General features: G+C 34.3%; 1 protein-coding gene across 5 annotated transcripts in view; it reads left to right on the top strand.

Moving 5' to 3' along the window:
- Positions 1–26931, top strand: part of LOC102974983 (serine/threonine-protein phosphatase 4 regulatory subunit 3B) — a 72639-nt gene that overhangs the window by 39797 nt on the left and 5911 nt on the right. The window contains exons 8-15 of one of the 5 annotated variants that reach the window (XM_055089189.1): positions 1947–2078; positions 3164–3266; positions 5587–5628; positions 7291–7449; positions 11192–11361; positions 13351–13490; positions 13912–14075; positions 16456–16658. In XM_055089189.1, the coding sequence (XP_054945164.1) occupies positions 1947–2078; positions 3164–3266; positions 5587–5628; positions 7291–7449; positions 11192–11361; positions 13351–13490; positions 13912–14075; positions 16456–16658 (1113 nt within the window). Of the gene's footprint in view, positions 1–1946; positions 2079–3163; positions 3267–5586; positions 5629–7290; positions 7450–11191; positions 11362–13350; positions 13491–13890; positions 14076–15531; positions 15783–16455; positions 24334–26931 lie in introns of those variants that run through there. The other 4 variants (XM_024118518.3, XM_055089188.1, XM_055089187.1 and 1 more) reach the window with 4 other exon arrangements.

Below are 26931 nucleotides of genomic sequence, written 5' to 3'. Positions count from 1 at the left end.
TTGTGTATTCTAGACATCTTATCTAAGCATAATTTTTAAACCCGAATGTTCCAGTTTACCTGCTGACCTCTGTGCCCTTGCTTTCTCAAGCTCGGGTACCCTAAAAAGTTCTACAGAATAGCATTCAATGGTGCATATACCTTTGTCTGTCAAGGAAGTTTTACACGTCTTTGAGAAAGGCAGTTTTGATCTCCTGAAAAGGCTATAGTTCTCTGTAGCAGTCTATTTCACTATGAAATATATACATTGGCTTTTTTCACTTCCACAAGTCACCAGATTATGGGACTCTCAGTCAGCACAGGTCATTTCCCTTTTATCTTTGCTTGTAGACCAGCAGAATTTGGTATTGGTACTTATGAGGCAGGATTTGTAAGAAACTGCGTTTGAGAGAGAAGGGTAAAAAGCTTTTAAAGTATATATATTGAATTATTATTTTAGTATATGAGCTATACCTTGAGAAGTCTTTTTTTGCAACTGTGTTTTCATTTAGATGTAACTTAAATTCATCATTTATATATATATATTTTTCAGTTTTAAATGAACTTGTGTAAGAGGAGGAATGTAATTGGAACTTATGTAATTGCTTATATATAATTGAGCAAATTACCTGAGCCCCTAATTAACTGGTAGAATCCAAGTTGTACACACTGGTATGAATTTAAAGTAAGTAAATACCATATCATTGTTCTGAAGAAAGCTCACTAGCTGATACCTTTTGTAATATTTTAACATTTTATATGTGATATACTTTGCTGAACATACCAGAATAAGAAACAGGAGCGGATTAAGGTGGAATTTGCTCTTTCTCCTCTAACTGAAAAAAGGCTTGAGTCTATTAATGTAGCTCTGTGAATTATATTTCATAATTTCTCTTTGAAGAAATTTCATTGTTTCTGATGCCATGATAGAAGTATTCTTTGGTGTTTAAATTTTGAGACATGGTAGAGGGTGAGATTCTAATTTTAAGCAGTTAAGTTGCTATGACATGGTTTTTGATGGTTCTTCACTGCATTTAATATCACAATTTCACAGGGAAATATTTTAGCATAACACAGTATGTTAAGTTTGGGAGGGACTAGAAAAGCAAAATAATTACAAAATGTGCTTTATACTGGAACTTTTCTTTTTATTATTTTGCAAAATTCTCCCAATTCAACAAATTTATCTTCATTCCATGTAGTTCTCTTATTTCATCTCCTTCAGTTACTGCCTTTCTTCCCCCAGTAATAAACCTGTTCTCAAATCCTCTGAGTTGATGTCAAAACTTTTTCCTTTGACGACCTGAACCATCAGTTTGTATCCTTCTTTAATGCTTAAGGTATCTACTTTTAAAATACAGGCAGAAAGCAAATAAATTTTGTATCTGCAAAGCTGCTTTGTAGCTCTTTATATTAAGACCCAAAAACATGTTACTAATGTAATAATAAGTCTGTTTGGCTGCTTTAGATCATTATATAACACAGTGTGTACCCATTTACCTCCTGTGGAGAGCTGTGTACTGGGTTATTTTTTCTCATATTTTTGTCAGAAAGGATTTTCTTGTTAGAAGCTGACATAATCTATGTTCCGGGGTCACTTGATGTGTGTAATCTTGGGTTTAGTCAACTTCTAAATTCATGTCTGAGACGAAAACGTAGACTGAAAATATGTTAGAACCTCCAGTGAACAAGAATTTCTGGTAAATGATTTTGTTTTCCATTGCCTATGTTGATGATATTGTAAGCTGTCGTGTGCACTGATTTTTGCATTGTCTTGTTTTGTTTTGTTTTTGAGTGGGTTTCTTTATGCTCTAGTGTGTTTATAGAACTTTGAAAACATTAGGGAAAAAAAGGTTTAAATAAGTTCATCCGTTCTTTTTTTTTTTCTGTATGATTCCAATTTTGTTCTCAGCTGGTACGTTTGTCTTATATCCAAACCAGGTCTCACAGAAACACATTTTCTTTCAGGATATCCTTCTCATTAATGTAGTAATTGAACAAATGATCTGTGATACTGATCCTGAGCTAGGAGGTGCTGTTCAGTTAATGGGACTTCTTCGTACTCTAATTGATCCAGAGAACATGCTGGCTACAACTAATGTAAGAAATTACTCTGCGACAGAAACGTTTTGGTCTAGTCAGTTTTTAGATGATTTTATATACAATAAGTTATGTATAAATATATAAATATATGTAAAATCAAAATTTTGTAAATTTGTACAATTTTGAAAAACAATATTCAAGCATTTGTACACTCAGAATTCAAGTAGCAGTAATGTTCCTCTAGCAGTTGTTTTTGCAGCAAAATACAAGATTGTAATCTGCTAAAGTCTTGGTAAAATGTTAGCACTTCTGTTTATGACCCTTGGCCTCTGTATGTTAACATCTTAAAAATTAAAACAAAGAAATGTGAATATAATTAACACTACTGAACTATAAAAATGGTTAAGATGGTAAATTTTATGTTATATGTTTTTTATCACAATAAAAAAGAAAAAAATATGTACCAAATGATCTTAACTGCGTAGTGAAAGGAGTCAGCACATAAAAGGACTTAAGGAAGTATTGCAAAATATTAATAGTGGTTATCTCAAAATGCTGGGATATTTCTCCTTTATAGACTTCACTCAAATTTAGAGAAAATGTATATTATTTTTAAATCATTACAAGTTTGTAGAACCAGTTATATAAAAAGTAATAGCCAGAAAACCGAAAGGAATTATTTTCCAAATTTCCAAGTAATAAATTCTTAAAATTAAAAAAAATAAATCTAAAATCTGTAACGTTTCTAGTGGCTTGATAAATCAACTTGGTGTTTTTTCAAATTTGAATACATTGTGAAATCTGGGGTTTCAAACGGTTAAGTTGCTCTCACACTGATAGATTTTTCATTGCATTTCAGATCACACGCATATTTGAAAAAAAAATTGTTTTAGATAATTTTCCCTGGAAAAACTTTTTATAATGCTATCTGATCTTTTTTTACATTCATTTTTATTTAACATGTAATATGAAATAGATCTGATTTTTCAGTTCTGCAGAAATAAGGTTAAGGTGAATATAACAATTTTTTTTTATTCTTTTACAGTATCTTAAAGTATCTCGTTTGTGCACTGCTAATTCTTGAAGATGTTTTATTAATTATAAAGATAATAAAGTATTTTCTTTAATTCTGTATGTTTCAGAAAACTGAAAAAAGTGAATTTCTAAATTTCTTCTACAACCATTGTATGCATGTCCTCACAGCACCACTTTTGACCAATACTTCAGAAGACAAATGTGAAAAGGGTAGGGCCTCTTACTTACCTGCTGATGATTTCTGTTTTAAAAGAGTGAGATAAATATAGCTAACAGGCACTTTACTTGGTGCTTTTTATGACAGGGAAATTACTACTGAAAATTTTAAACTGCAATATAAAATCATGATTTCCCTTGTTTCAGAGTGTAGTAGAGAATGATATAGAATACGTGGCAAAAAGTATTACACCTTGAGGAAGAGAACTGTAAACACTTAGCAAAAGAAGGAGATTGTTCCCAAAGTTGTTAGAGTGAGTAAGTGCAGAGAGTATATTGCCTACAAAATCCAAGGTAACCATCATTTTGGAGACATATTTGGCAATACAGTAAAAACTCTCTAATTTCAAAACATAAGGATCAGGTTATTAGGTTAATCAAAAAAGTTGGTTAAAGCAGAGAATAATTTTAAAAAATAAACTGTTTATTAACATTTACTTTAAATGCTGCTCATTTACTGATAGTTTGTGTAGGGTCAAGGCTTTTTTTTTTGTATGTGTTTTTTTTTATTGTATTTCCATATTGCCTTCTTACATAAATTGCACCCATAATTCATCAGCTGCAGTTTCTGGTCTCAGTTTATTATAGTGGAGAGAAAACCTAAACATATTTTTGAAGCAGTCTGAGTGTAGAATTCTACATATGGTTTTAAGTACTTTCCTTTAAGTACTTAAGTATTCATAGTTTTGTATGACTAAGTTGGTATCATTTTTTTAATTGAGTTCTGCTGTATTCAACTTAGCCATAGATATTACAGTTCTGTGACATTTCATCAGTCTGCAGTATTTAAATTATGTAATCATATTACCAAATATAACTAGTGTAAACAAAGGACTGACTTTGATAAGCATACAACTCAGCTTGGTGAAATGAGATATGTGGGGGGGGCATATTCTCAGAAAATGTTGGCTAATCTGTTAAGTCAATTAAGAGGACGTCAGTTAAGAGAATGTTTACTAAACTAATAAAATTGTACACCCTACATAATACTATCAATTCCATTTCTGAGTTTATATCCTAGGGGACATTTATGCATATACATGACAGATACAAGGATGTTGTTGCATTGTTCATTGTAGGAAATGAAGAAAATGTAGTATATTCTTATAATGGAATACTGTTTAGCAGTTAAAATAATTGAATTTTGATCTATCGACTGATTAGTTCTCAAAAATATGAATTGGGTAAAAAACATGTCACAGAACGTTTTGCAAAAAGGTTCCACTTATGTAAATTAAATGCATTTTTAACTTTCTTTTTTTTTTTTTTTTGTGGTATGCGGGCCTCCCCCTGCTGCGGCCTCTCCCGTTGCGGAGCACAGGCTCCGGACGCGCAGGCCCAGCGGCCATGGCTCACGGGCCCAGCCGCTCCGCCGCATGTGGGATCCTCCCAGACCGGAGTGCAAACCCGGTTCCCCTGCATCGGCAGGCGGACGCGCAACCACTGCGCCACCAGGGAAGCCCCTAACTTTCATTTTAAAATAAAACATTTCTAGCATACAGAAATATTTAGATGATAGCATCACAGATACATACTTTCTGTTGGCTCTGTCAAAACTAACTTGTCATATTTTTTTCAGTTTTTTTAAAAAGAAAATAAATTACAGATAGTTTCTTATGCATTCTCATTCTACCCCACCCCATCCCTCAAGAAATGCTGAATTTGGAGTTTATCACCCCTATGTTTGTTTATATTATTGTGACTTGTATAATGTGGTATTATTTTTCACAGTTTCAAACTTGATATGAATTGACTTAAGATTGTACACATTATTCTGCATTTTTTTCCTTTTTACCCAATGCTTTTTTTGAGATCTATCCATATTGATACCTAGAGTTTATTTTTAACTCTTGCCTGGTATTCTTTTGTATGAGTATGTTGTAATTTAGCCATCCTGCTTCTAATGTATATTTAAGTTGTTTCTAGCTTTTTCCTGTTACAAACAATGCTCTGATACACATTCTTGTGTTTCCGAGCATAAATGTGCTCTAAGATGTGAGCCTAGGAATCGAAACTTAATTATAATGTTCTACTTATTTTTTTTTAAATTCAAGGCATAAGTGACTAATTGTTAAAATTTGTGTTATTTTATCAGAATACTTATGATGCTGTCTTTTAATAATTCTTCATCTGCACCCAATTCTCTAAAAGATTTCAGATAGAGGTATAATATTTGACTGAAGCTACTAATTCTTAATAGTTATTATGCAGGTAAAATGAGATTATCATCAGAGATATGCTTTGTATGTTGTAAAGTGCTAGGGAAGTGTGAGATATTATTACTGAAGTCACTGATTTTAATTTTTTTTATTAGATAATATAGTTGGATCTAACAAAAACAGCACAATTTGTCCTGGTAAGTATACATTCATACTTTATGAACTAATGCAAACTGTAAGTTTTTTCCTATTCAGAATATAATGCACTTATACAAAGCTAGGAAAGACATATTTTCATCCAAAAAAACCCAAAACTAGATTTTTTTTAAGAAAAAATTCCACTTTCTCCAATATAAAAGATGAAAAAGCCAGTTGAAATTTTGTTTTTGTTTTTCTCTGTAAGTTTAGAGATTGTTTTCTGACATTTTTTTTTAAGGAGGTGTCTGAAAGTTGAGGATTAGTTCATTCTTATTTTGTAAATCTAGTAAACTAAGGCCAGTCAGTTAGAAACTAGTCTTCATTAATAGTCTTATGTGTAGGTATCGTTCATGAATCTGAGTATAAACATGGTTGCTTCTACTTGGAACATATGTATCAGGTTTTGGCCTGTTAGTATGGAAAATAATGCTGTGTTACCTGGCCTCCTGTCTTTTCTACCAGGCTCATCAAAGCTCTAGGAAAGCCAGTTTCAAATTAGGAAGCAGTTCAGAGATTGGATTATTAGAGATATGATGAGTAATTTCATGTCCTAATTTGGGAAGGTGAAAACAAGACATTTAATTAACACTACAGATCACTGTTACAAGATCTTTTATAAATAAAATTTGGGAATTGAGAAATTTAGAGAATTTATTTTAATGGTGAGGAACTAGTTCAGATACTGGCTGTGGTGATGGCTGTTGTACAGATTGGTCTGAAACAAGTAGAACTCTTTACTTACATTTAAAGTAGGAAAGGTCTTTGAAATACCAGAATTGTAGTTTGTATACTTGATGGTCATTCTGTTATTAAAAAGATTGCTGATTTGTTCCTGATAGCATCATGTGATGTTCCACAAAATATTTATTTGTGTAGTCTTCTTGAAAAATAAAATAGTTGGACTTGATGACATCAGTTGTTTTTTCTATTCTCTAACGCTGTGATTCCATAATTTCTTCACAGCTTAATATTTTCTCGCCTAAAATATTTACAGTAGATATGGGTAATTACCTATACATTCAATTTTGATGTTCAAGAAGCAATTTTAAATCACTCCATGAATGTGTAAACCAAAGCCTCTTGAGGAAGAAAGACCTGGTATATTTCAATAGGCCTCTCATGGATATGATTTGATGTTAAAAAGATTACTGTTTTAAAATCATGATGTAATATTTTTCACTTAATATTCAAACAGCCAAAAAAGTCCTTTCCTTAAAGATGTCTTTAAAGAAAGCATATTAATTTTTCTTGGGAAATTTATGTTATACCACTTCAGGCAAAAAGTTTAAGGTATTTCCTCTTTTACTGTGCAGTGGACCCTTTTATAGATCCATTAATATTAATGACAGCACATATTAAGGAAACATTGCCAAGAAAATCTCAATGCAGTGAGGGCTTTATTATCATATTTGTACATTGTTATTTAACATCATTAAATATTTTATGTAAGAGCCTTAGAATATCTGTTTAGTAGGTGAAACTGCTAATACTTCTGGAGAGTCTACCTAATGAAAAAATAAAAATCTATAGCTTCTTTAATTGATGCAAAAAGGAGAAGAAAATACAGTTTTACTTTTGCTCTAAAATACAGGATGTATACTTTATTCTCTTTGCTTAGATGTATTGCAACGTTTATTTTCATGTGATGACTTTCTTTGTAGATAATTATCAAACAGCACAGCTGCTTGCCTTAATTTTAGAGCTACTCACATTTTGTGTGGAACATCACACATATCACATAAAAAACTATATTATGAACAAGGACTTGCTAAGAAGAGTCTTGGTCTTGATGAATTCAAAGCACACTTTCCTGGCCTTGTGTAAGTAACAGTTTCAATGAACATTCTTACAAAATGTTTTATGGAACAGCATTTTTAATAGAAAAGCCTGAGTTACCCATGTGGAATTATTTTTTTCTAGCAAGTGCATATGCTATTAAAGAGATGATTGCGAGAAATACTAATCTTCTGTCTTCTTTTATTTAAAGGACAAGAGGAGTAGGTCATAGTGCTTCCCCCACCCACATATTGCTCACATTTAGATTCAGTTGTGACATAATACCATGTGCAATGACATTTCACTAATAGAACCACTCCTGCTGTCTTTTACATCTGCTTCATCAAACTGTCATTTAGTAGTGACTCTGTTTATATTTTTGAGATATAGGCCTTGAAATGTATTTGTATAACTCACGTTATTTATTTGAACATGTAAAATAGCTTACGGTCTCTTCAGTAGATCACTTGGACCAATAAAAGTCAAACTTAAATGCTGATGTTTGCTTAAATGTTGATTTTAGGTGAACCCTAAATTTACTTTCCTGTCATAGTTTCACCTGCTGATAGAGGTAAAGAGACCTTCTCCCTCGAAATAAAAAGAGCCCTGTGGGTTTTTTCTGAGCATGAAAATCATAGTTAAAATGTAACATTTAATGTATAGAGAAAAGGTTAATCTCCCTACTACTTCCTTTATCTTTAAGGCCTTAAAATAGCCACTGTTAACTGCCTGCACTACTTCTTTTCCATTCCTTTTCCCATACCTGTGCAAATTTACATAAACATTCACACATGTATAGGTTTTCATGTTTTATTTTTATAGAAACAGGATCATGCTGACACACGTCTCAGCCCCTTAATAATACACTAGGTCATTGGATATGGTGTGAACTAATATTTTTCCTAAACATAGCTGAGTAACATCTCATAGAGTGGCTCTTTCGCAACTTATTCTACCATTCTCCACTGCATGGATTACAAGATTGTTTTGGTATTTTGCCATTCCAAATAGCACTGTAATAAATAGCCTGGTATTGGGTTGGCCAAAAAGTTCGTTTGGGTTTTGCCATAAAACCCGAACGAACTTTTTGGCCAACCCAATAAATTTTTCTTTACTGGTTTATTTCCATAAGATAGATCCCTATATTGGGATTGCCAGAGCAAAATGTTTATTTTTTTGTTTTTTTATTTATTTTTTTTGTGTGTGGTATGCAGGCCTCTCACTGTTGTGGCCTCTCCCGTTGTGGAGCACAGGCTCCGCGGCCATGGCTTACGGGCCCAGCCGCTCTGTGGCATGTGGGATCTTCCCGGACCGGGGCACGAACCCGTGTCCCCTGCATCGGCAGGCGGATTCTCAACCACTGCGCCACCAGGGAAGCCCCAAAATGTTTATATATTTTAATATATCCTTTTTCAATTTTAATTTACTTTCCAGATTACTTTCCCAAAAGATTGAAGCACTTGACATGAAGAATGCACTCAATGAATACCACTCATTGTAACTGCTTTTTAAAATGTTATCCAGCTGATGATGGAAAATGTATTCTGTTTGTGTTTTAATTTACATTTTCCTTGATAACATCTTTTCACATTTTAGTGCTTTTGCATTTCATCTGTTGTGAATTGCCTTTTTATCTTTTTCTTAAAGCTCTTGTATGTTAGAGATATTAGCAGTTTATCCCATTTTGGGGAAAAAAATGTCCCAGTTTCATTTGTCTTTTGTCTTTACATTTATTTATGGCATTGTTTTGCATATAATTGCTATAAGATTCTTTATGATGACAAATATGTCTTATTTTTCTTCTGTGGCTTTCGATTTTTTTGTCTTGCTTATTAGGAAAGTCTCCTTTGTCCTAAGTTTATACAAATATTTTCCTCAATTTTCTTCTAATATTTTTATTATTTTGTACATTTATATTTGTAATGCATCTGAAATTTGTTTTTGCATATGGTTTGAAGTGAGAGTCTAGCTTTCTTTTCTACTGGATGTATAGCCAATTGTGCTAACACCTTATTAAATAAACTATATTTTCCTTACTGTTTCCTTACTGAATTAAAATATCACTTTTGGTATTCAGTAAGTTACCATATATACTTGTGTCTTATTTCTGAACCATCCTTTTATTTCACTAGATAAAACGAATGGGAAAGTTTATTCTTATGCCATTATAGTATCTCTGTTGTAAAGTTTAATATCTGCCAAGTACCTCCTCAGTTTTCTTTTCATAATTTTCTTGGTTCTTGGACATTTGTTCTTCCACAGTAACTTAAATATAACTTTATCCAGTTCATCCTGATTGGATTTACACTAAATTTTTATATTAATTTTGGAACAGTTGATGTTCTCATACTAGGTTTTCCTATATGGCTTTCTATAAATAGTCCTTTCTGAAATGACTGCAGAATGGTCACATTTAAATCGATATGACTGAACAAATCTCCAGTATTTAAATGTATATATTGCTTCAAGATTTCCATTATTATAAACAATGCTGTTTTAACTATAGCTTTGTGTGCATGTTACTTCATTCACCGGCAGTGTGTGAAAGTGCCTGTTTGCTCAGGTCTTTGGCAATACTTCAGTCTTTTTAATCTTAGGAAAACTATTTGTTATCCTGCCATAAAAAGAGGTGATGTTTTAAGTCTAGCAGTTCTGTCCACACCTGTTTAGTCTTACAGTTATCATACATTTATACCTTATGTGGCCTATTTCTGTTTTATTTTCACATAATATTTAGAACCTCTTCGGACAGACACAACTTCTTTTAATAACTTAGATCTCTGAACAGAGGGTTAAAATGAGAGAGTGACTTACAAAATCAGAAACCTTGTGTTTTAAAAGATGTGGCTTGTGATATCTGTAGAATAAAACTACTTAGGAGAGAGGTTACAAGTTAAAAGATCAAACATAAAAATATGGGATTGAAATTACAGTATTTTGTGTTTCATAAAGGTTTTAGCAATAATATTGCTAAATTTGTTTAGCTTTATTTAGCTAGGGAAAAGACTAGTTAAAGAGAAATTTTCTTTTCAATATTCTAAAATGTAAAAAGCCAAATTATACTGCTTATTTGTTGCTCTATCATTCTTTTACAAATACAGTCTGATCTGCCACAGTACATGTTTACCGAAGGTTAAACAGCTCATAAGCAATTGGTAAACAAGAGAGTGATGTTATTATAATCCGGAGGTAGTGTTGGTTCACAGATGATTTTCCCAAGGCAAAGATAACTGGAATAGCTTTCATCAGAGAAGTAAAAAAACCTTTGGCTCTCCTGTATACTGGTAGCAGGAGCCCCTTTGGCTGTATTTTCAGAAAACTTAAAAGAAGCACCTACCTCCAAAGCTCCCCCCACTCCCCACTTTGCCTGTCCCCCAGAGAGGTAAGGCAGTCTCGGCTCTTGGCAGGTTGCACCATTCCTGTCCCCCTCTCAGTGACAGCCCCTACTGATTCTGAGCTGCCTTCACTGCATTGTCTCCACATCCACCAGTACTGCTCTAAGTAGTGCCGGCATTTGTGTTGTATGGTTTTTGTGTATTTTTTAATCTCTCTGCCTTGTAGCTGTCTGCCTACCAATTATTGGGGCTTTTGTTAGCTCTCTATGTAAGTTGTACAAATTTTGAGTTGGTTTTTCCCTAATTCTGTTTTTCGCAAAATCCAATTGTTCTTAGTGCAGTTTTGCTTTTTACTTTAGAAGCACATATACATTGCTTTATGTAAAAATACCTGTATAATAATTAATACTAGTAAGATTAGCAACTTATTCCCTGTATTATTTTTAATTAGGTGCTCTTCGTTTTATGAGGCGGATAATTGGCCTTAAAGATGAATTTTATAATCGTTACATCACCAAGGGAAATCTTTTTGAGCCAGTTATAAATGCTCTTCTGGATAATGGAACTCGGTACAATCTATTGAATTCAGCTGTTATTGAGTTATTTGAATTTATAAGAGTGGTAAGTATATTAAAAGATTCTTAGTAAATTAAAATAATTATATGTTTAGTGATGTTAATATTTTAAAGTGTGAAATTCAGCATAGTATTTTAAACTGCGTTTATGTTATATTCTTCTCAGTTCCATTTTTTTGCCAAATGTTTCAGGATATTTAGCCTATGTGGACATTTCACTCAAGCATGCCATTCATGAGACCTCTGTGATCTCTTGTAAGGGTAGTGATAAAAATGAACAGAAAGATTGAAAAATAATTCCCTTGGTAGACATTGATACAAAATGCATAAAAGGTAGGATGTTATCATGGAATTTTAAGTTGAAGAAACTGAGAAGTTAGGTGAACTACTCCAACTGCCTTATTTTATAGATGAGGGCTTGAGACACCCAAAGTGATTAGCTGACCTATTCAGGTGCATTCATTTGGTTAGGAGCACAGGCAGGGCTTGAAGATATGGTGCAGCTCAGTCTTGAGTCTCAGTCAGGCAACAAAAGATTTGTCATAAAAAGATCTGGAGAGGGCTCTGTGTGAATACCAGGGATAAGATGAATAACTGAAGAACCGGTAAGATAAATTTACCCTGTCCCACACACTGAAATGATTCCACAGGAGGAAATGACCACATGGTTAGAAAAAACTTGAAAAAAGGAAGTCAAAGCTAGAAATTGATTCTCTAGTTTTGCTTCTTACAGATCACATTTGTACTGATGACACAGTATTCTCACGTAAAGATTGTTTGGTTGACTAGATTGTTTTTCTTAGAGTAGTCGCTTGCCAAGAGTATGGTTTGCAAAAAGGATGAAGAAGATAGAAGTACTGTCTTTAGCCTTGGAAAAAAGGGAACATGGTTGACTAGCTCACCAAGAATCTGAACCCAGGTTCACAGTGTACTGTTCTATGAATTAGAGATTAACTTTTATATATTTTTTCCCTTTAAAATTTTTGTTGAGATATGGATAAAATGAATTGTAAGGTTCACAGCCCCATCCCTATTCCTATGATTGAATTTGTTTTTCTGAAAATGATTTTGAGTGGTTGATAAATGTACATTGAATCCCAAAACTTACCTTTTTTTGTTTCAATGTGTAACAATTTTACCTAGGTTTTTAATTTTTCTCCTTTGCATATTTTTTTGATTCAGATGTTCAGGGGCACTAGTTTAAAGACATAACAGTCCTTAATACAACCAGGTTATGGTATATCTTTTAAGGAAGTGGCATGTATATATCCTACCAGTATTAGTCCTGAATCACAACTTATTTATTTTTAATGATGAGCCTGCTTTGCACCCATTCATTTGCAGTGGTCACTTAAAATGGTTCATTTAGAATTTAAAATTTATTACTATCAGTTTATTTCACAAAAATTACACACCACTAGAGAACTGTGGAAATATACAAGAGGAATTACCAGATATGTATATGTGATAAAGTCAGAGGAATCTGTTTATTTTTTAAGTAAGGCTTATCTTGTTTTGATAGTTAAACAAGGCGTTATCAATAATATCTTTCAATGTTTGTTGAAAATATAATTTCAACATCTGCTTTCTAACTAGGTGTGCACTCTTGATCAGGCCATCCAGTCTCTCTCATAGCCTCAATTTTCCCTTTCTGTAAAATAGGGATAATAAAACCTATTTTATAGAATTGTTATGAGGATCAAGTGAAATTGTATGTGATAAGTGCTTTTTAAATTGTAAAGTACTATTATGTAAATGCAGAAAATAAACAAACAACATAAACTAAATACATTTACCTTTCAAATGTTCTTTATAGTCCCCCCAAAAGGGCTTCAGTGAATTGCTTCTCCTTTTTTCCAAGTGTTCTGTGGAGCCCTGGCTCATGTATAAAGAAACTAGGACGTTTATTTTTGGAAGATGATTTTGAAAAACCTTTTTTTTTAATCAGCTTTGGAAGTATAAAAAAATTTTTTTTAAGTTTTTCTTCTAACAAGCATTGTATTATATTTGAAATATAAATTTTGTGCTTATACAGGAAGATATCAAGTCTCTTACTACACATATAGTTGAAAACTTTTATAAAGCACTTGAATCGATTGAATATGTTCAGACATTCAAAGGATTGAAGACTAAATATGAGCAAGAAAAAGACAGACAAAATCAGAAACTGAACAGGTATTGTTTAAGTATATTGCATTTATAGCCTATAAAATTATGTTCAAAATCATGTGTAGTTTGATCTTACATATGAAATTTACCCAGGAATTTTCTTTCCATCATTAGGTAGTATAGGGTTGTGTAGGAGGGTAGTATGTTCTCCCTACACTGAATCTTTTATATGAAAAATTACTGCTCCATATCATAACTCAAGATAAATTTTTAGGTTGGTGTACAAACATCCTTGGAGTGTTCTCTGGTTTCTGGTTACATCTTATATCACAACTGAGGTGATTATGATATAAGTTATACTCAGTTACAATTATTTCAGCTCCTCTTGGTTATACATATTTATTCTCATATAATCTGGTCAGGAATTTTAAATCATTACTTAATATTTGTGATATATTTCTTACAGTGTACCATCTATATTGCGTAGTAACAGATTTCGCAGAGATGCAAAGGCATTGGAAGAGGATGAAGAAATGTGGTTTAATGAAGATGAAGAAGAGGAAGGGAAAACAGTTGTGGCACCAGTGGAAAAATCTAAGGCAGAAGATGATTTTCCAGATAGTTATGAAAAATTCATGGAGACTAAAAAGGGTATTAAAATTTTGAATTTTTGATGAGTTCATTCTCTTATTTAGTATAGAAATTATTCAGTTGTTTGTGAAGTTGTGATCATAGTTTATAAAGCGTGAAAGATATGAATTTTATGTTAAATCAAAACCTTTTAAAATTATCACTTTTTTCAAATCTGATTTTTCAAAACATTTTGTGTTTAAAATGTTTTTCTTGAAACTTGCCATTTTGTGGTTCACTTCATTTGCTGTTTATAAATTGCATTGTCTATACTTTGCCTTCTGTGAACAGTTGTGCTTTTATTTCTATACTGAAATCTTCAATAATAATAGAGATCATATAGATCCATAGAAACTTTCCGGAGCACTCTGTCATTTACAGCTGGAGAAACTAAGCTTAAAGAAATAAGTACTTTACTCTTTGAAATTTTTAAATTGTTACAAAAGTTTCATAAAGATAAAATGTCAAGGGACTTCCCTGGTGGTCCAGTGGGTAAGACTCTGTGCTCTCAGTGAAGGGGGCCCAGGTTCGATCCCTGGTTGGGAACTAGATCTCGCATGCATGCCGCAACTAAGAAGTCCGCATGCTGCAACTAAAGAAAGAATCCTGCATGCTGCACCTGAAGATCCCTACCCAGAGCAGCCAAAACAAATAAATGTTCAAAAAAAATAAAACAAAATGTCAAGAGCGGAAAAGTAACAGTAAAATTTCCTGTCTTTCAAATATGTTTAACTTGTTTATAAAAGTAAGATCTTACTAGTGTTTTTCAGAAGAACCAATCACTTTAATTCTATCATTTAAATGTTTCAAAAAATTTATATCTTGAAAGGCAAAAGCGTTTCCTAGACTTATATGTAAGTTTGTGATTTTCTTTCCTTTTTTTAAATATATATATGTTTATTTATTTATTTATTTACTTTTGGCTGCGTTGGGTCTTCGTTGCTGCGTGTGGGTTTTCTCTAGATGTGGCAAGCGGGGGCTACTCTTTGTTGTGGTGTGCGGGTTTCTCACTGCGATGGCTTGTCTTGTTGCAGAGCAAGGGCTGTAGATGGATGGGCTTCAGTAGTTGTGGCATGCGGGCTCAGTAGTTGTGGCTCGCAGGCTCTAGAGCACAGGCTCAGTAGTTGTGGCACACGGGCTTAGTTGCTCCGCAGCATGTGGGATCTTCCCAGACCAGGGCTTGAACCCGTGTCCCCTGCATTGGCAGGTGGATTCTTAACCACTGTGCCACCAGGGAGGTCCCTAGTTTGTGATTTTCAATGTGCGATTTTGTAAAGGCATTTCTCATTAGTTAGTGTTTCATTAATTTCTTATTACATTTTCCTTGAAACTGTTCCTACCGGCCTCACTCATTTTCCACTCATCACTGCCATAAATTCTATGTATTTCAGCCTGGGGGATCACAGTAGCCTATTAAAATGTCCTAAGGAATAGGTACCTTTTGGTAGCCAAATTCTTCTACCTTTACTCATTACAGGCCCTGCCCTGAGTACTGTCAGAAGAGGCAGTGAGGCCATACTTGAAGTACTGCATCCAGTTAAGAAACATAATCAAAAATAGTGGCATGGACTTCCCTGGTGGCACAGTGGTTAAGAATCCGCCTGCCAGTGCAGGGGACACGGGTTCGAGCCCTGGTCTGGGAAGATCCCACATGCCGCGGAGCAACTAAGCCCATATGCCACAGTTACTGAGCCCACGTGCCACAACTACTGAAGCCCATGCGCCTAGAGCTCGAACTACTGAGCCTGTGCTCTAGAGCCTGCGAGCCACAACTACTGAGCCCACGTGCCACAACTACTGAAGCCCATGCGCCTAGAGCTCGTGCTCCACAACAAGAGAAGCCACCGCAATGAGAAGCCCACACACCACAAGGAAGACCCAACGAAACCAAAAAAAAAAAAAAAAAATTGTGACAGCCAGATGTACCTTTGTCATAAAGGAAACAGATAAAGGAACCTGGAATATTCAGGAAATAAATGACTGATAAACATGATCCTAATCATTTTCTTTAGGCATTTGGAATATTATTGACTTGTGGGAGAGATCATTAGGTTTTCACAGTGAGTATGGAAGTTTAGAGTCAGTGAGTGGAAGCTGCAGAGAGACAATGAAAGGAAGAGTCAGACAGCTAGTGAGTCCTTGGAAGAGTCCTAGATATAGCAGTGTAGAATTCTAACATACAGTGGCTGATCTGTTATATGATTCTCAAGTTTCTTTCTAATCCTGAGATTTCTAAGACTCCAGCTAATAAAGACTTACCACTGTACACATCATGCTCTACCCTCTTAGCTCTTACAAAAAAGCAAAGGCACTGTTTTATAAGTTTTTAAATTGTTCTTTTCAGATGCTTTAACTTAGCAATATTTACTGATAAAGATTCAAATTTTTACATTTGCTTTAGCAAAGGAAAGTGAAGACAAGGAAAACCTTCCCAAAAGGACGTCTTCTGGTGGCTTCAAATTTACTTTCTCCCACTCCACCAGTGCTGCTAATGGAACAAACAGTACAAACAGTAAATCTGTAGTGGCTCAGACACCACCAGCAAGTTCTAATGGCTCCTCTTCCAAAACTACAAACTTGGCTACATCAGTAACAGCCACCAAGGTATGTGAAACTGCTCTACACACAAACTTCGCTTTTTTCGTCTGTAGAATTATTTCATGTTTCCTGAAGAAAATTTGGATAATAAAAATAATCTCAAAGAAGAAAAAGTTGCACACATTGTCATCAGAGAACATGACTGCTAACATTTGATTGATTTTTCTTTAGGTATATGGGTTTATCTGACACAATTACAGTCTCTGTATAAGCACAGTTTTGTATCCTGCTTTCATTAATTATGAGAATTTTTCTCTGTTATTAAAACATTGTTGAGGACTGTAGAATTTCATTTGATTTAGCTGTATCATAGTATTTGTAAGCATCCCCTCCCCCCACCAGTATTTTGGAGCGCGTTAGTTGATTCTGATATTTCACTGACTACTGGCATTGTTGCATTTTAAGTTATTTTCTTGGATAGATGAGTAGAACAATGTTCTCACCCATATTGTCAAATTCCTCTCCAGAAAGGCTATACCAGTTGATGTTACCGTAAACATTGTATGAGTATGCTTGGTTCCCTGCAGCTTTGGCACTGTTGTTATAATGATTTTTAATCTTTACCAGTTAGGTAGAGGAGACAGTATATATCTCGTTCTTAATTGTGTCATTTGTTACTAGTAAGGTTGAATATTATCCTTTTGAATTTGCTCTTCTGTTAATTGTTCATAGTCTTGCTTTTTTAAAAATCGGTTTATATCTTTTTAATATGAGTGAGTCTTTGGTTAAGAATATTAACCTTTTTGTCATTCACATAGCAAATGTATTTCCCATTGGTTACTTTTTGCATGTAAACAAGTTTAAATTTGATATAAAACTTTTTTCTTTCATTTATGTTTTTATTATATGTAATATGTCCTTTTCCCCAAAAAGGAGTGGCTTAAAATATAAAGACATAAATAAAGGACAAATGTTAGTATAAGGATAGAAGGAAAAGAGAAGGCCATAGTAGAAAACCTAAGTGAAGTGTCGCTTCTTGTTTTGAACAAGTCTGAGTTTATTTATTTTACAAAAATGTAGAATCTTTCTTCAGTATTGTAGCAAGGTGGGCTCTTGACTAAAGATCACAGAAGTAGCATTTTCAATAGGATTTTCCTGTTTGTGAGACACAGTTTATGTTATTGAACAAGAATTTTTAAATTTTCATTTTTTGATAGGACAATTTAGTATAATATTATGACACTATATTAAGAATATTTGCTGTGGAGTTATATTGCTTGGGTTCAAATCTTGGCTGTGCCTCTTTCTCTGTGTTTGACCTTAAGTAAATTATTTAATCTCTCTGGGCCTTAGTTTTCTCATTTTAAACAGGGATAAAACAGCACCTCCTTTCTAGGTTTGTTGTGAAGGTTTAATTATTTAATAAATGTAAAGAGTTTAGAACACTATTTGGTACATTCTCAATATGTACTAGCTTTTCTTTTTTTTTTTTTAATCAAAGTAATATATGCACTTACTTTTAAAAGACATAGCATTAAAAGTATTGAAAAAAAAAAACAGTCCTCTTTTCTTCTCCTAGCTCTTTCTTCTATTTCTAATTAATACGCTAATACTGCCATATTGTTTTACCACTCCGTACCAGATCCTCACCCTTATTACTCTCTGTATCACAATTTTTGGTTAAAACAATATTTGATAACTTTATAGCTATAATAACATAAATATTCTTTATTCATTAATTTTTTTCCTGCTTTTTTTTTTCCCTGCTTTTATTCTATACTGTGTTTTTCTTTATAACTCTTCTCTTTTTATAGAGTAAATAACCTCTCAGGTTAGTTTCCACATAGTCTCCCCCTTGGAGACATCTCTCTTGAAGTCTCCCATCTTGTCCCAGCCTAGATTGGTTCCTCTCCAGACTTGCTGCTCAGCTGTTGTCTTAAGGCTGCCTCTGCCATCACCCTAATACTTCCTTTTGCCTTGCTTCTTTTCTTATGTTGATTGTTCCCTGGATCTCAGGTCTCTGTTCTCTTTCTTGATTTTCCATCTCATTTTGTTGGAGCATACCCTCTCTGTTTCCTGAGAAAAGAATTCCATGAGAGATAAAGTTTGAGACCTTGCATGTATGAAGATGTTTTTATTGTATCCTCATACTTGATTGACAATTTAACTGAATGTAGAGCCAAATTAGAAATAATTTTCTTTCAAAAATTTGAAGTTATTGCTGCCAAGAAATCCAGAGACATTCTTATTCCTGATTGTGTGTGTGTGATTTTATTTGATTCTTCTTGGAAGCATTTGGGGTTTTATCTCTGTATTCTGAAATTTCAGGATGATATACTTTGGGGATTCTCAGCTAAACAGTCATGACCTTTAGTTTTGGGACATTTTATGCTCTTTCACTATAGCTTATTGTTTGGATGTTGGGCCTTATAATTTTCATAATTTTTCTCTCCTATTACTCATTTTTTTGTTCTATTTTCTGGGTTATTTCCCTGAGTTTTTTTTTTTTTTCCCAGATAATTTTTTATTTATGAACAAGCAAAATCAAGTGCGAACACAAACACATATTTCACCTTTTTTGACACTAACAGCAGATTGCCGAATATATTTGTTCTACATCTTTTGGGGGAATAGATAGAAAAATAGCAATTGTTCTTGGAAAACAAATTAATTGCTCAGTCACTCAAGACTATCACAAAAATTTGATATTAAGCAAGATAGGAGCTCACAGAGGAAAGCACTAGTTATATTGGCTCTCAACCTTTTCCAACAAACTGACCAAATTTCTAAGTGAAGGCAAGTTCTTTATCACCAATGGCCCTTTAGCCATTTTCACCATCATTGCTTTTCAGGTGTCCAGCAAAGTGATTCAGAGGTAGATAGATTAGATAGATTAGATAGATAGATAGATAGATAGATTCTTTTTTTAGATCCTTTTCCATTATAGGTTATTACAAGATGTTGAATATAGTTCCCTGTGCTATACAGTAGGTCCTTGTTGGTTATCTATTTTATATATAGTATGGTGTATATGTTAATCCCAAACTCCTAATTTATCTGTTCCCCCCCACCACCCTTTTCCCCTTTGGTAACCATAAGTTTCTTTTCTGTTAGTCTATTTCTGTTTTGTAAGTAAGTTCATTTGTATCATTTTTTTTTAGATTCCACTTACAAGCAATATCATGATGATTTTCTCTTTCTGACTTACTTCACTTAGTATGATAATCTCTAGGTCCATCCATGTTGCCTCAAATGGCATTATTTCATTCTTCTTTATGGCTATTACTCCATTGGGTATATTTATCACGTGTTCCTTATCCAGTCATCTGTCAATGGACAGTTAGGTTGCTTCCATGTCCTGGCTATTGTAAATAGTGCTGCAGTGAACATTGTGGTACATGACTCTTTTTGAATTCTGTTTTTCTGAGGGTATATACCCAGTAGTGGAATTGCTGGGTCATATGGTAGTTCTATTTTTAGTTTTTTAAGGAACATCCATACTGTTCTCCATAGTGGCTATACCAATTTACATTCCCACCAACACTGTAGAACGGTTCCTTTTTCTCCACATCCTCTCCAGCATTTATTATAATGTAAACTTTTTGATGATGGCCATTCTGACCAGTGTCAGATGTTACCTCATTGTAGTTTTGATTTGCATTTCTATAATAATTAGTGATGCTGAGCATCTTTTCATGTGCCTGTTGGCCATTTGTATGTCTTCTTTGGAGAAATGTCTGTTTAGATCCTCTGCCCATTTTTTAATTGGGTTTTGTTTCTTTGATGTTGAGTTGTTTGAACTGTTTATATATTTTGGATATTAACCCCTTATTGGTCCTATCATTTGCAAATCTTTTTCCCATTCAGTAAGTTGTCTTTTCGTTTTTGCTTTGCAAAAGCTTTTAAGTTTAATTAGGTCCCATTTTTTTATTTTGCCTTTATTTCCTTTGCTTTAGGAGACTGATCCAAAAAAATATTGCTACAATTTATGTCAAAGATTGTTCTGCCTATGTTTTCCTCTAGGAGTTTTATAGTATCTGGTTTACATTTAGATCTTTAATCCATTTCAAGTTTATTTTTGTATATGGTGTTAGAGAATGTTCTAATTTCATTCTTTTACATGTAGCGGTCCAGTTTTCCCAGCACCACTTGTTGAAGAGACTGTCTTTCAATTGTATGTTCTTGCCTCCTTTGTCGTAGATTAATTGACCATAAGTGCATGGGTTTATTTCTGGGCTTTGTATCTTGTTCCATTGATCTATATGTGTGTTTTTTGTGCCAGTACCATACTGTTTTGATGACTTAGCTTTGTAGTACAGTCTGAAGTCAAGAAGCCTGATTCCTCCAGCCCCGTTCTTCTTTCTCAGGATTGCGTTGACTATTTGGAGTCTTTTGTGTTTCCATACAGATTTTTAAATTTTTTGTTCCAGTTCTGTTGGTAATTGGATAGGGAATGCATTGAATTTATAGTTTGCCTTGGGTGGTATGGTCATTTTAACAACATTGATTCCTTCATTCTTTCATGGAAAGAACACAGTGTATCTTTCCATCGGTTTGTGTCATCTTCAGTTTCTTTCATCAGCATCTTATAATTTTTGTCACCATCATTGTTGATTGCTACAATCGAATTGATTGGTTCTTAAAATTAAATAGATCAGGTGATAATTTGTTTTCCTTTGGAAGGCATCCTAAAGCATCTTGCTTTTTCATATAACAAGCTTATCTGGATGAGCGTTCTTTCATATCAGTACATAAAAGAACTTCCTCCATAGAATTCCAAAGTATGGATGGATATGTGACCTTTTACATACATTTCACATACATGTATATTTCTGTAGAGAATGTGCATTTACAATTTTGACAAATGTTATCACATATAAATGCTCAGTAAAATAGGAATAAATGGATAATTTCTTAACATGATATATATTGCTGATACCAAAAGCTAGCTTTATCCTTAAGAAATATTAGAAGCATTCATACCAAAGTCAGGAACAAGACAGGATGCCACTATCACTGCTGTTATTTAACCATTGTTCTGGGTATTGGCCAGTGCAATTAGGTGAGATAAAGAAATTAAAGCTATAAAAATTAGAAGATATAAAAGCTATCACTTTTGCTGGTGATTAAAACAAAATTTTACTCATGTTTATATAAAAATTACATGATATCAAAAATTAGAAGATATAAAAACTATCACCTTTACTGATTAAAATTTTTTAATCATGTTTAAGGAAGATCTATGTATTTTTTTTTAATTTTTTAAAATTTATTTGGCTGTGGCACTCAGGATCTTTGTTGCAGCATGCGGCATCTTTTAGTTGCAGCATACGGAACCTTTAGCTGCAGCATGTAGGCTCTTAGTTGCAGCATGCAGGATCTGGTTCCCTGACCAAGGATCAAATCTAAGCCCCGTGCATTGAGAGCATGAAGTCTTAACTGCTGGACCACCTGGGAAGTCCCATCTATGTATTTTTTATTTCATTGAGTAGAGCAGGGGTCCCCAACCCCCAGGCCTGTTAGGAACCAGGCCACATAGCAGAAGGTGAGTGGCAGGCAAGCAAGCAAATCTTCATCTGCTGCTCCCCATCACTCACATTACAGCCTGAACCATCCCCTCCCCCCACATCAAAACCATGGAAAAGTTGTCTTCCACAAAACCGGTCCCTAGTGCCAAAAAGGTTGGGGACCACTGGAGTCAAGGATAATTCTTGAATTCTGTCCCCTTAGATTTGTTAATATGATGAATTATGTTAAGTTTCCTATCTTAAAATTTGTTAATTTGTCAGTTTTAGTTCAGAAAGAGTCATTGTTTCTTCATAGGTTTTTGTTATTGTTACATCATTTGTTTTGATCCCTTTCATATTAGAAATGTTTCTCAAATGTCTGGTGATGCTTAGATTTTCTTTCATGTTAAAAAGTAAGGTAGTTTGGGATTGACATGTGCACACTGCTATATTTAAAATGGATAACCAACAAGGACCTATGGTATAGCACAGGGAACTCTGCTCAGTTATACATATGTATATGTATAACTGAATCACTTTGCTATATACCTGTTAATCAAGATTGTTAGTCAACTATACTCCAATACAAAATAAAAATAAAAAGTTAAAAAAAAAATCCTTGAGGAGAAGTGCTTCAGTGAGGTGCTAATCTATTTATGCAGCAAAAATATAAAATAAATTCATCTGCTAGGCTCACAGCACCAAACTTAAAAAAAAAAAAGTACGGTAGACTTTTCAGCAAGACTGCCAATACAATTCACTGAGGTAAAGAATCATCTTTTCAACATGGTGTTAGGACAACTTGGATATCTGCATTCAAAAGAATGAAGTTGGACCCTGCCCCTCACCACGTTACAGAACTTAAAGTAGACAAAAGATTTAAATATAAGAATTAAAAGGATAAAACACTTAGAAAAAACTACAGGAGTAAATACTCATGTCCTCAAATTAAGCAGTGATTCTTTTTTTTTCTTTTTGTTTTTATTCACCGCAAGGCTTGCGGGATCTTAGTTCCCCAACCAGGGATCGAACCTGCACCCCCTGCAGTGGAAGCACAGAGTCCTAACCACTGGACCACCAGGGAATTCCCCTAGGCAGTGATTTCTTAGGTATAACACAAAAAGCACAAGTGTTGCAAAAGAAAAAAATAGATAAATCAGACTTCATCAAAATTAAAAACTTCTTTGCTTCAAAGGACACTATCATACGGTGAAAAGGCAGTCCACAGAATGGGAGAAAATATATCTGATAAGGGACTGGTATCCAGAATATATAAAGCACAACACAGCAACCTGGTTTTAAAATGGGCATTTAAAAAGATTTCTCCAAAGAAGATATACAAATGGGGCATATAAGCACATGACAAAATGGTCAGCATCATTAGTCAGGAAAATGCAAATTAGTCAGGAAAATGCAAATCAGAACCACAGTGAGATTCTACTTCACACCCACTAAAATAGCTATAATAAAACACATGGACAAAAACGTGTGTTGGTGAGAAATTGCAACTCATACATTGTTGATGGGAATTATCAATAAAATGGTGCAAATGCATTAGAATACAGTCTGGAAGTTCCCCCAAAAAATTAAATTCCACTCCTAGGTATATACTCAAGAGAACTGAAAATATATGTCCACACTAAAACTTGTACATGAATATTAATAGCATTATTCATAATTGCCAAAAAGTGGGAACAACCCAAATGTCCATCATCTGATGAGCAAATAAACAGAATGTGATATATCCATAACGATGAATATTATTTTGCCATAAAAAGGAAAAGGAATGAAGTACTGACACATGCTACGACATAGATGAACCCAAAAACATTATGCTAAGTGAAATAAGCCAAACACAAAAGGCCACATATTGTATGCTTCTGTTTATAAGAACTGGTCAAAAATAAGCAAATCTTTAGAAACAAAGTAGATTTGTGATTTCCAGGAGCTGGGAAGGAGGGAGGAAAGGGAAGTGACTAATGGGTAGGGGTCTGGGGGGGTGGGTGTTGACGAAAACACTCTGGAATTAGTGGTAACGGTCACACAACTTTGGGAATATACTAAAACCACTGAACTGTACACTGCACAGGGGTGAACTTTACGGTATGTGAATTATGTCTCAATTTTTTAAATAAGGCAGTTAAAAACAATGAGAAGGGCCTACTGATGTGGACTTCATATAAAAGACTAGAGCAAATGCCCTGCTCTTTTCAGGGAGTGTTAGTGGTTTGGGGTTTTTTCCCTGTGGAGCCACCTAGCTCTTACAGGCGTAGCTAGTCTGCTACACCTGGTGAGTATAAGCTCACCTGCTGGTGTTCTGAGAGCCTGGATGGGAAAGAAAGCTTAGAATGGAGGTGGGCGTGTCTCTGCTCGGCATGCAGAATTTACTGTTTCACCCTGGCACCTTTCCCCTGCCCTTTACTGTGCCTGAAGTCCTGAAGTGCAGAGCCTTTCTGTCGCTTTTCCTTCATGGTTGGTGGTGGTAGAGGAGCTGGAATCTCCTAGTGGGGGTAGGTGTGTGGTAGGGGACCGAATTGTAGAATTGAGGACTCAGTTGTCTGTTTCACTGACTCGACTGTTAACTATCTTCCCTGCTTTCCCCAGTATTTTGGTGCCCTTACTTCCTAGTCTTTTCTGCGGTTAAGACAAATCAGTTTGCTTATTTCTATATCCCCCTGCAAACCCTTCTTTCTTGACTTCGTTCTCCATTAAAACTGAGTTATTTTGCCTCTGATTTCTTTTTCCAAAAATGCCTTAACAGCTTTCGTCTGCTGTTTTCTCCTTTCCTTTTTTGTCTTTGTTGATATATTGTCAGAAACAAAAATTCTTAAAGAGAATATAATGCCTGGGAAAGCAATCCAAATGTCCAACAAGGAATTTAACTTTGGCGGTGTATCCATACCATGGAATACTAGAGTTTAAAAGAATGAAATAGAACTTTATGTAATAACATTGAAAGCTGATATTTGTTTAAAAACAATACATTTATAGTTATATATTAAAAGTCTGGAACCTGTCAAATTCTTCACAGTGTGCATCTGTGGATTTATAGTTCCTTTTACTTCCAATATTTCTTATTTTGTATTTTTATTCTTTGTATGGTAAACATGATTTTTTTAATGTATAATATGAGTTTGTTTATGGTGTATATACGTATAGATAATAGAGATAAAATTGAAAATTAAATTGTGTAGCCAAGTGTCAGATAGAATATTTATTGATCTTATGCCAAAAATTATTTTAAATGTTAACCATTTGGAACTGAAATGTTTGTACATTATGATATGTAGGATTAAAAGCAAAATTAAAAGTGTCCTTAATTTGCTGTGTGAATATCAGACTGGTGCCTTTTTATGCTGTAATTATGTCTTCTATTTCCTTTCGTCCAACTTGTTTGGCTTAGAAACCAAATGACAATAATGATAACAGTAATAGTAGCTAATAGCAGTTACTGAATAGTAACTACATACCAAGCACTGTGCCAGGTGCTTTACGTTTTGTTTTAAATTTAGCCACACTACTTCTTGCTTATCCAACTTCGATTTGTGTGTTAAGCTGAGAAAGAAGCAGAAAGACTCTCACTTAATTATAAGTTTTATTTGGTTCACAGACTTTCTGATAACTGTTTCTAGCTGCTCAGAGCCCTTTGCTGATTAATATTACAGTGTTTCAGTTATATTCTGGTAAAGTGTTAATGCCAGATGCCTGGATTCTTTAGGTATGAAGCTACTTAGCTTTGAAATGTGACTCATTTCAATTGTATTTGCTTATCCCCTAGAGGTCTTAAGGGTTTGAACTAGATGCAGTGTTTACAGTAGCTCTCTTAACCTGTAAGGTATGTGTACAGATTTCATGGAATTGGTTCAAATTAATGCAGACCTGAGGACATATTAATTGTCTGGGTAAAGTGTCCAGAGCTTTAATAGGATTTGCAAAGGGGTCCATTACTTATAAAAGGCCAAACACCTGAAATATCTGATCCTTTTCTTCTGGGTAGAGAGAGATGGCCCTAAATTTTTGTCATTAGTTTTTTGTTTTGTTTTGTTTTGTTTTCGTGGTATGCGGGCCTCCCTCTGTTGTGGCCTCTCCCGTTGCGGGGCACAGGCTCTGGACGCGCAGGCTCAGCGGCCATGACTCACGGGCCCAGCCGCTCCGCGGCATGTGGGATCCTCCCAGACCGGGGCGCGAACCCGATTCCCCTGCATCGGCAGGCGGACGCGCAACCACTGCGCCACCAGGGAAGCCCTGTCATTAGTTTTTAGGAACCATTTCATTTGTTTATTATCGTCAGCCATTTAAAATTATTCTTCAAAAAGCAGAACAAAATCAATGATGTGTACTTAGTGATGAAATATATACATGAGGAACAGAGACTAAAAGGTGACTTTTTGTCACTGGCTGGCTATCATCTCTAGTTTAAGGTTAGAGAAATGAACTAGTTCATCTCCAAGGTCCTTCTAGCTCCAAATGTCATGTTTCTTTGTGAGTCCTACTGTTTGGAGATATTTTTCCACAGTGAAATTTTGCTGAGTTGAATTATGAGGTATCATTAAAAATCCCATAAAAAAGTTGAGGGTAACTAAGAATACCACCAGTTGTACTTATTACTAAGTGTTCATAATTTCAAGCAGTTCCTTTATCAAATTCAAATATATCTGTTTCAGATATATGTGGTTAGTTGAGAAAAATGATTTCTAATACCTTTAAAAGTGACTACATTTGTACTAATAAGCTTTTTTTTTTAAGTTACATATGTTAAATTTTTTTTTTATTCTTCAATAGGGAAGTTTGGTTGGTTTAGTGGATTATCCAGATGATGAAGAGGAAGATGA

The sequence above is a fragment of the Physeter macrocephalus genome, chromosome 12 (assembly GCF_002837175.3).
Source record: "Physeter macrocephalus isolate SW-GA chromosome 12, ASM283717v5, whole genome shotgun sequence".
NCBI lineage: Eukaryota > Metazoa > Chordata > Mammalia > Artiodactyla > Physeteridae > Physeter > Physeter macrocephalus.
This window is presented reverse-complemented; position numbering and strand designations above follow the sequence as displayed.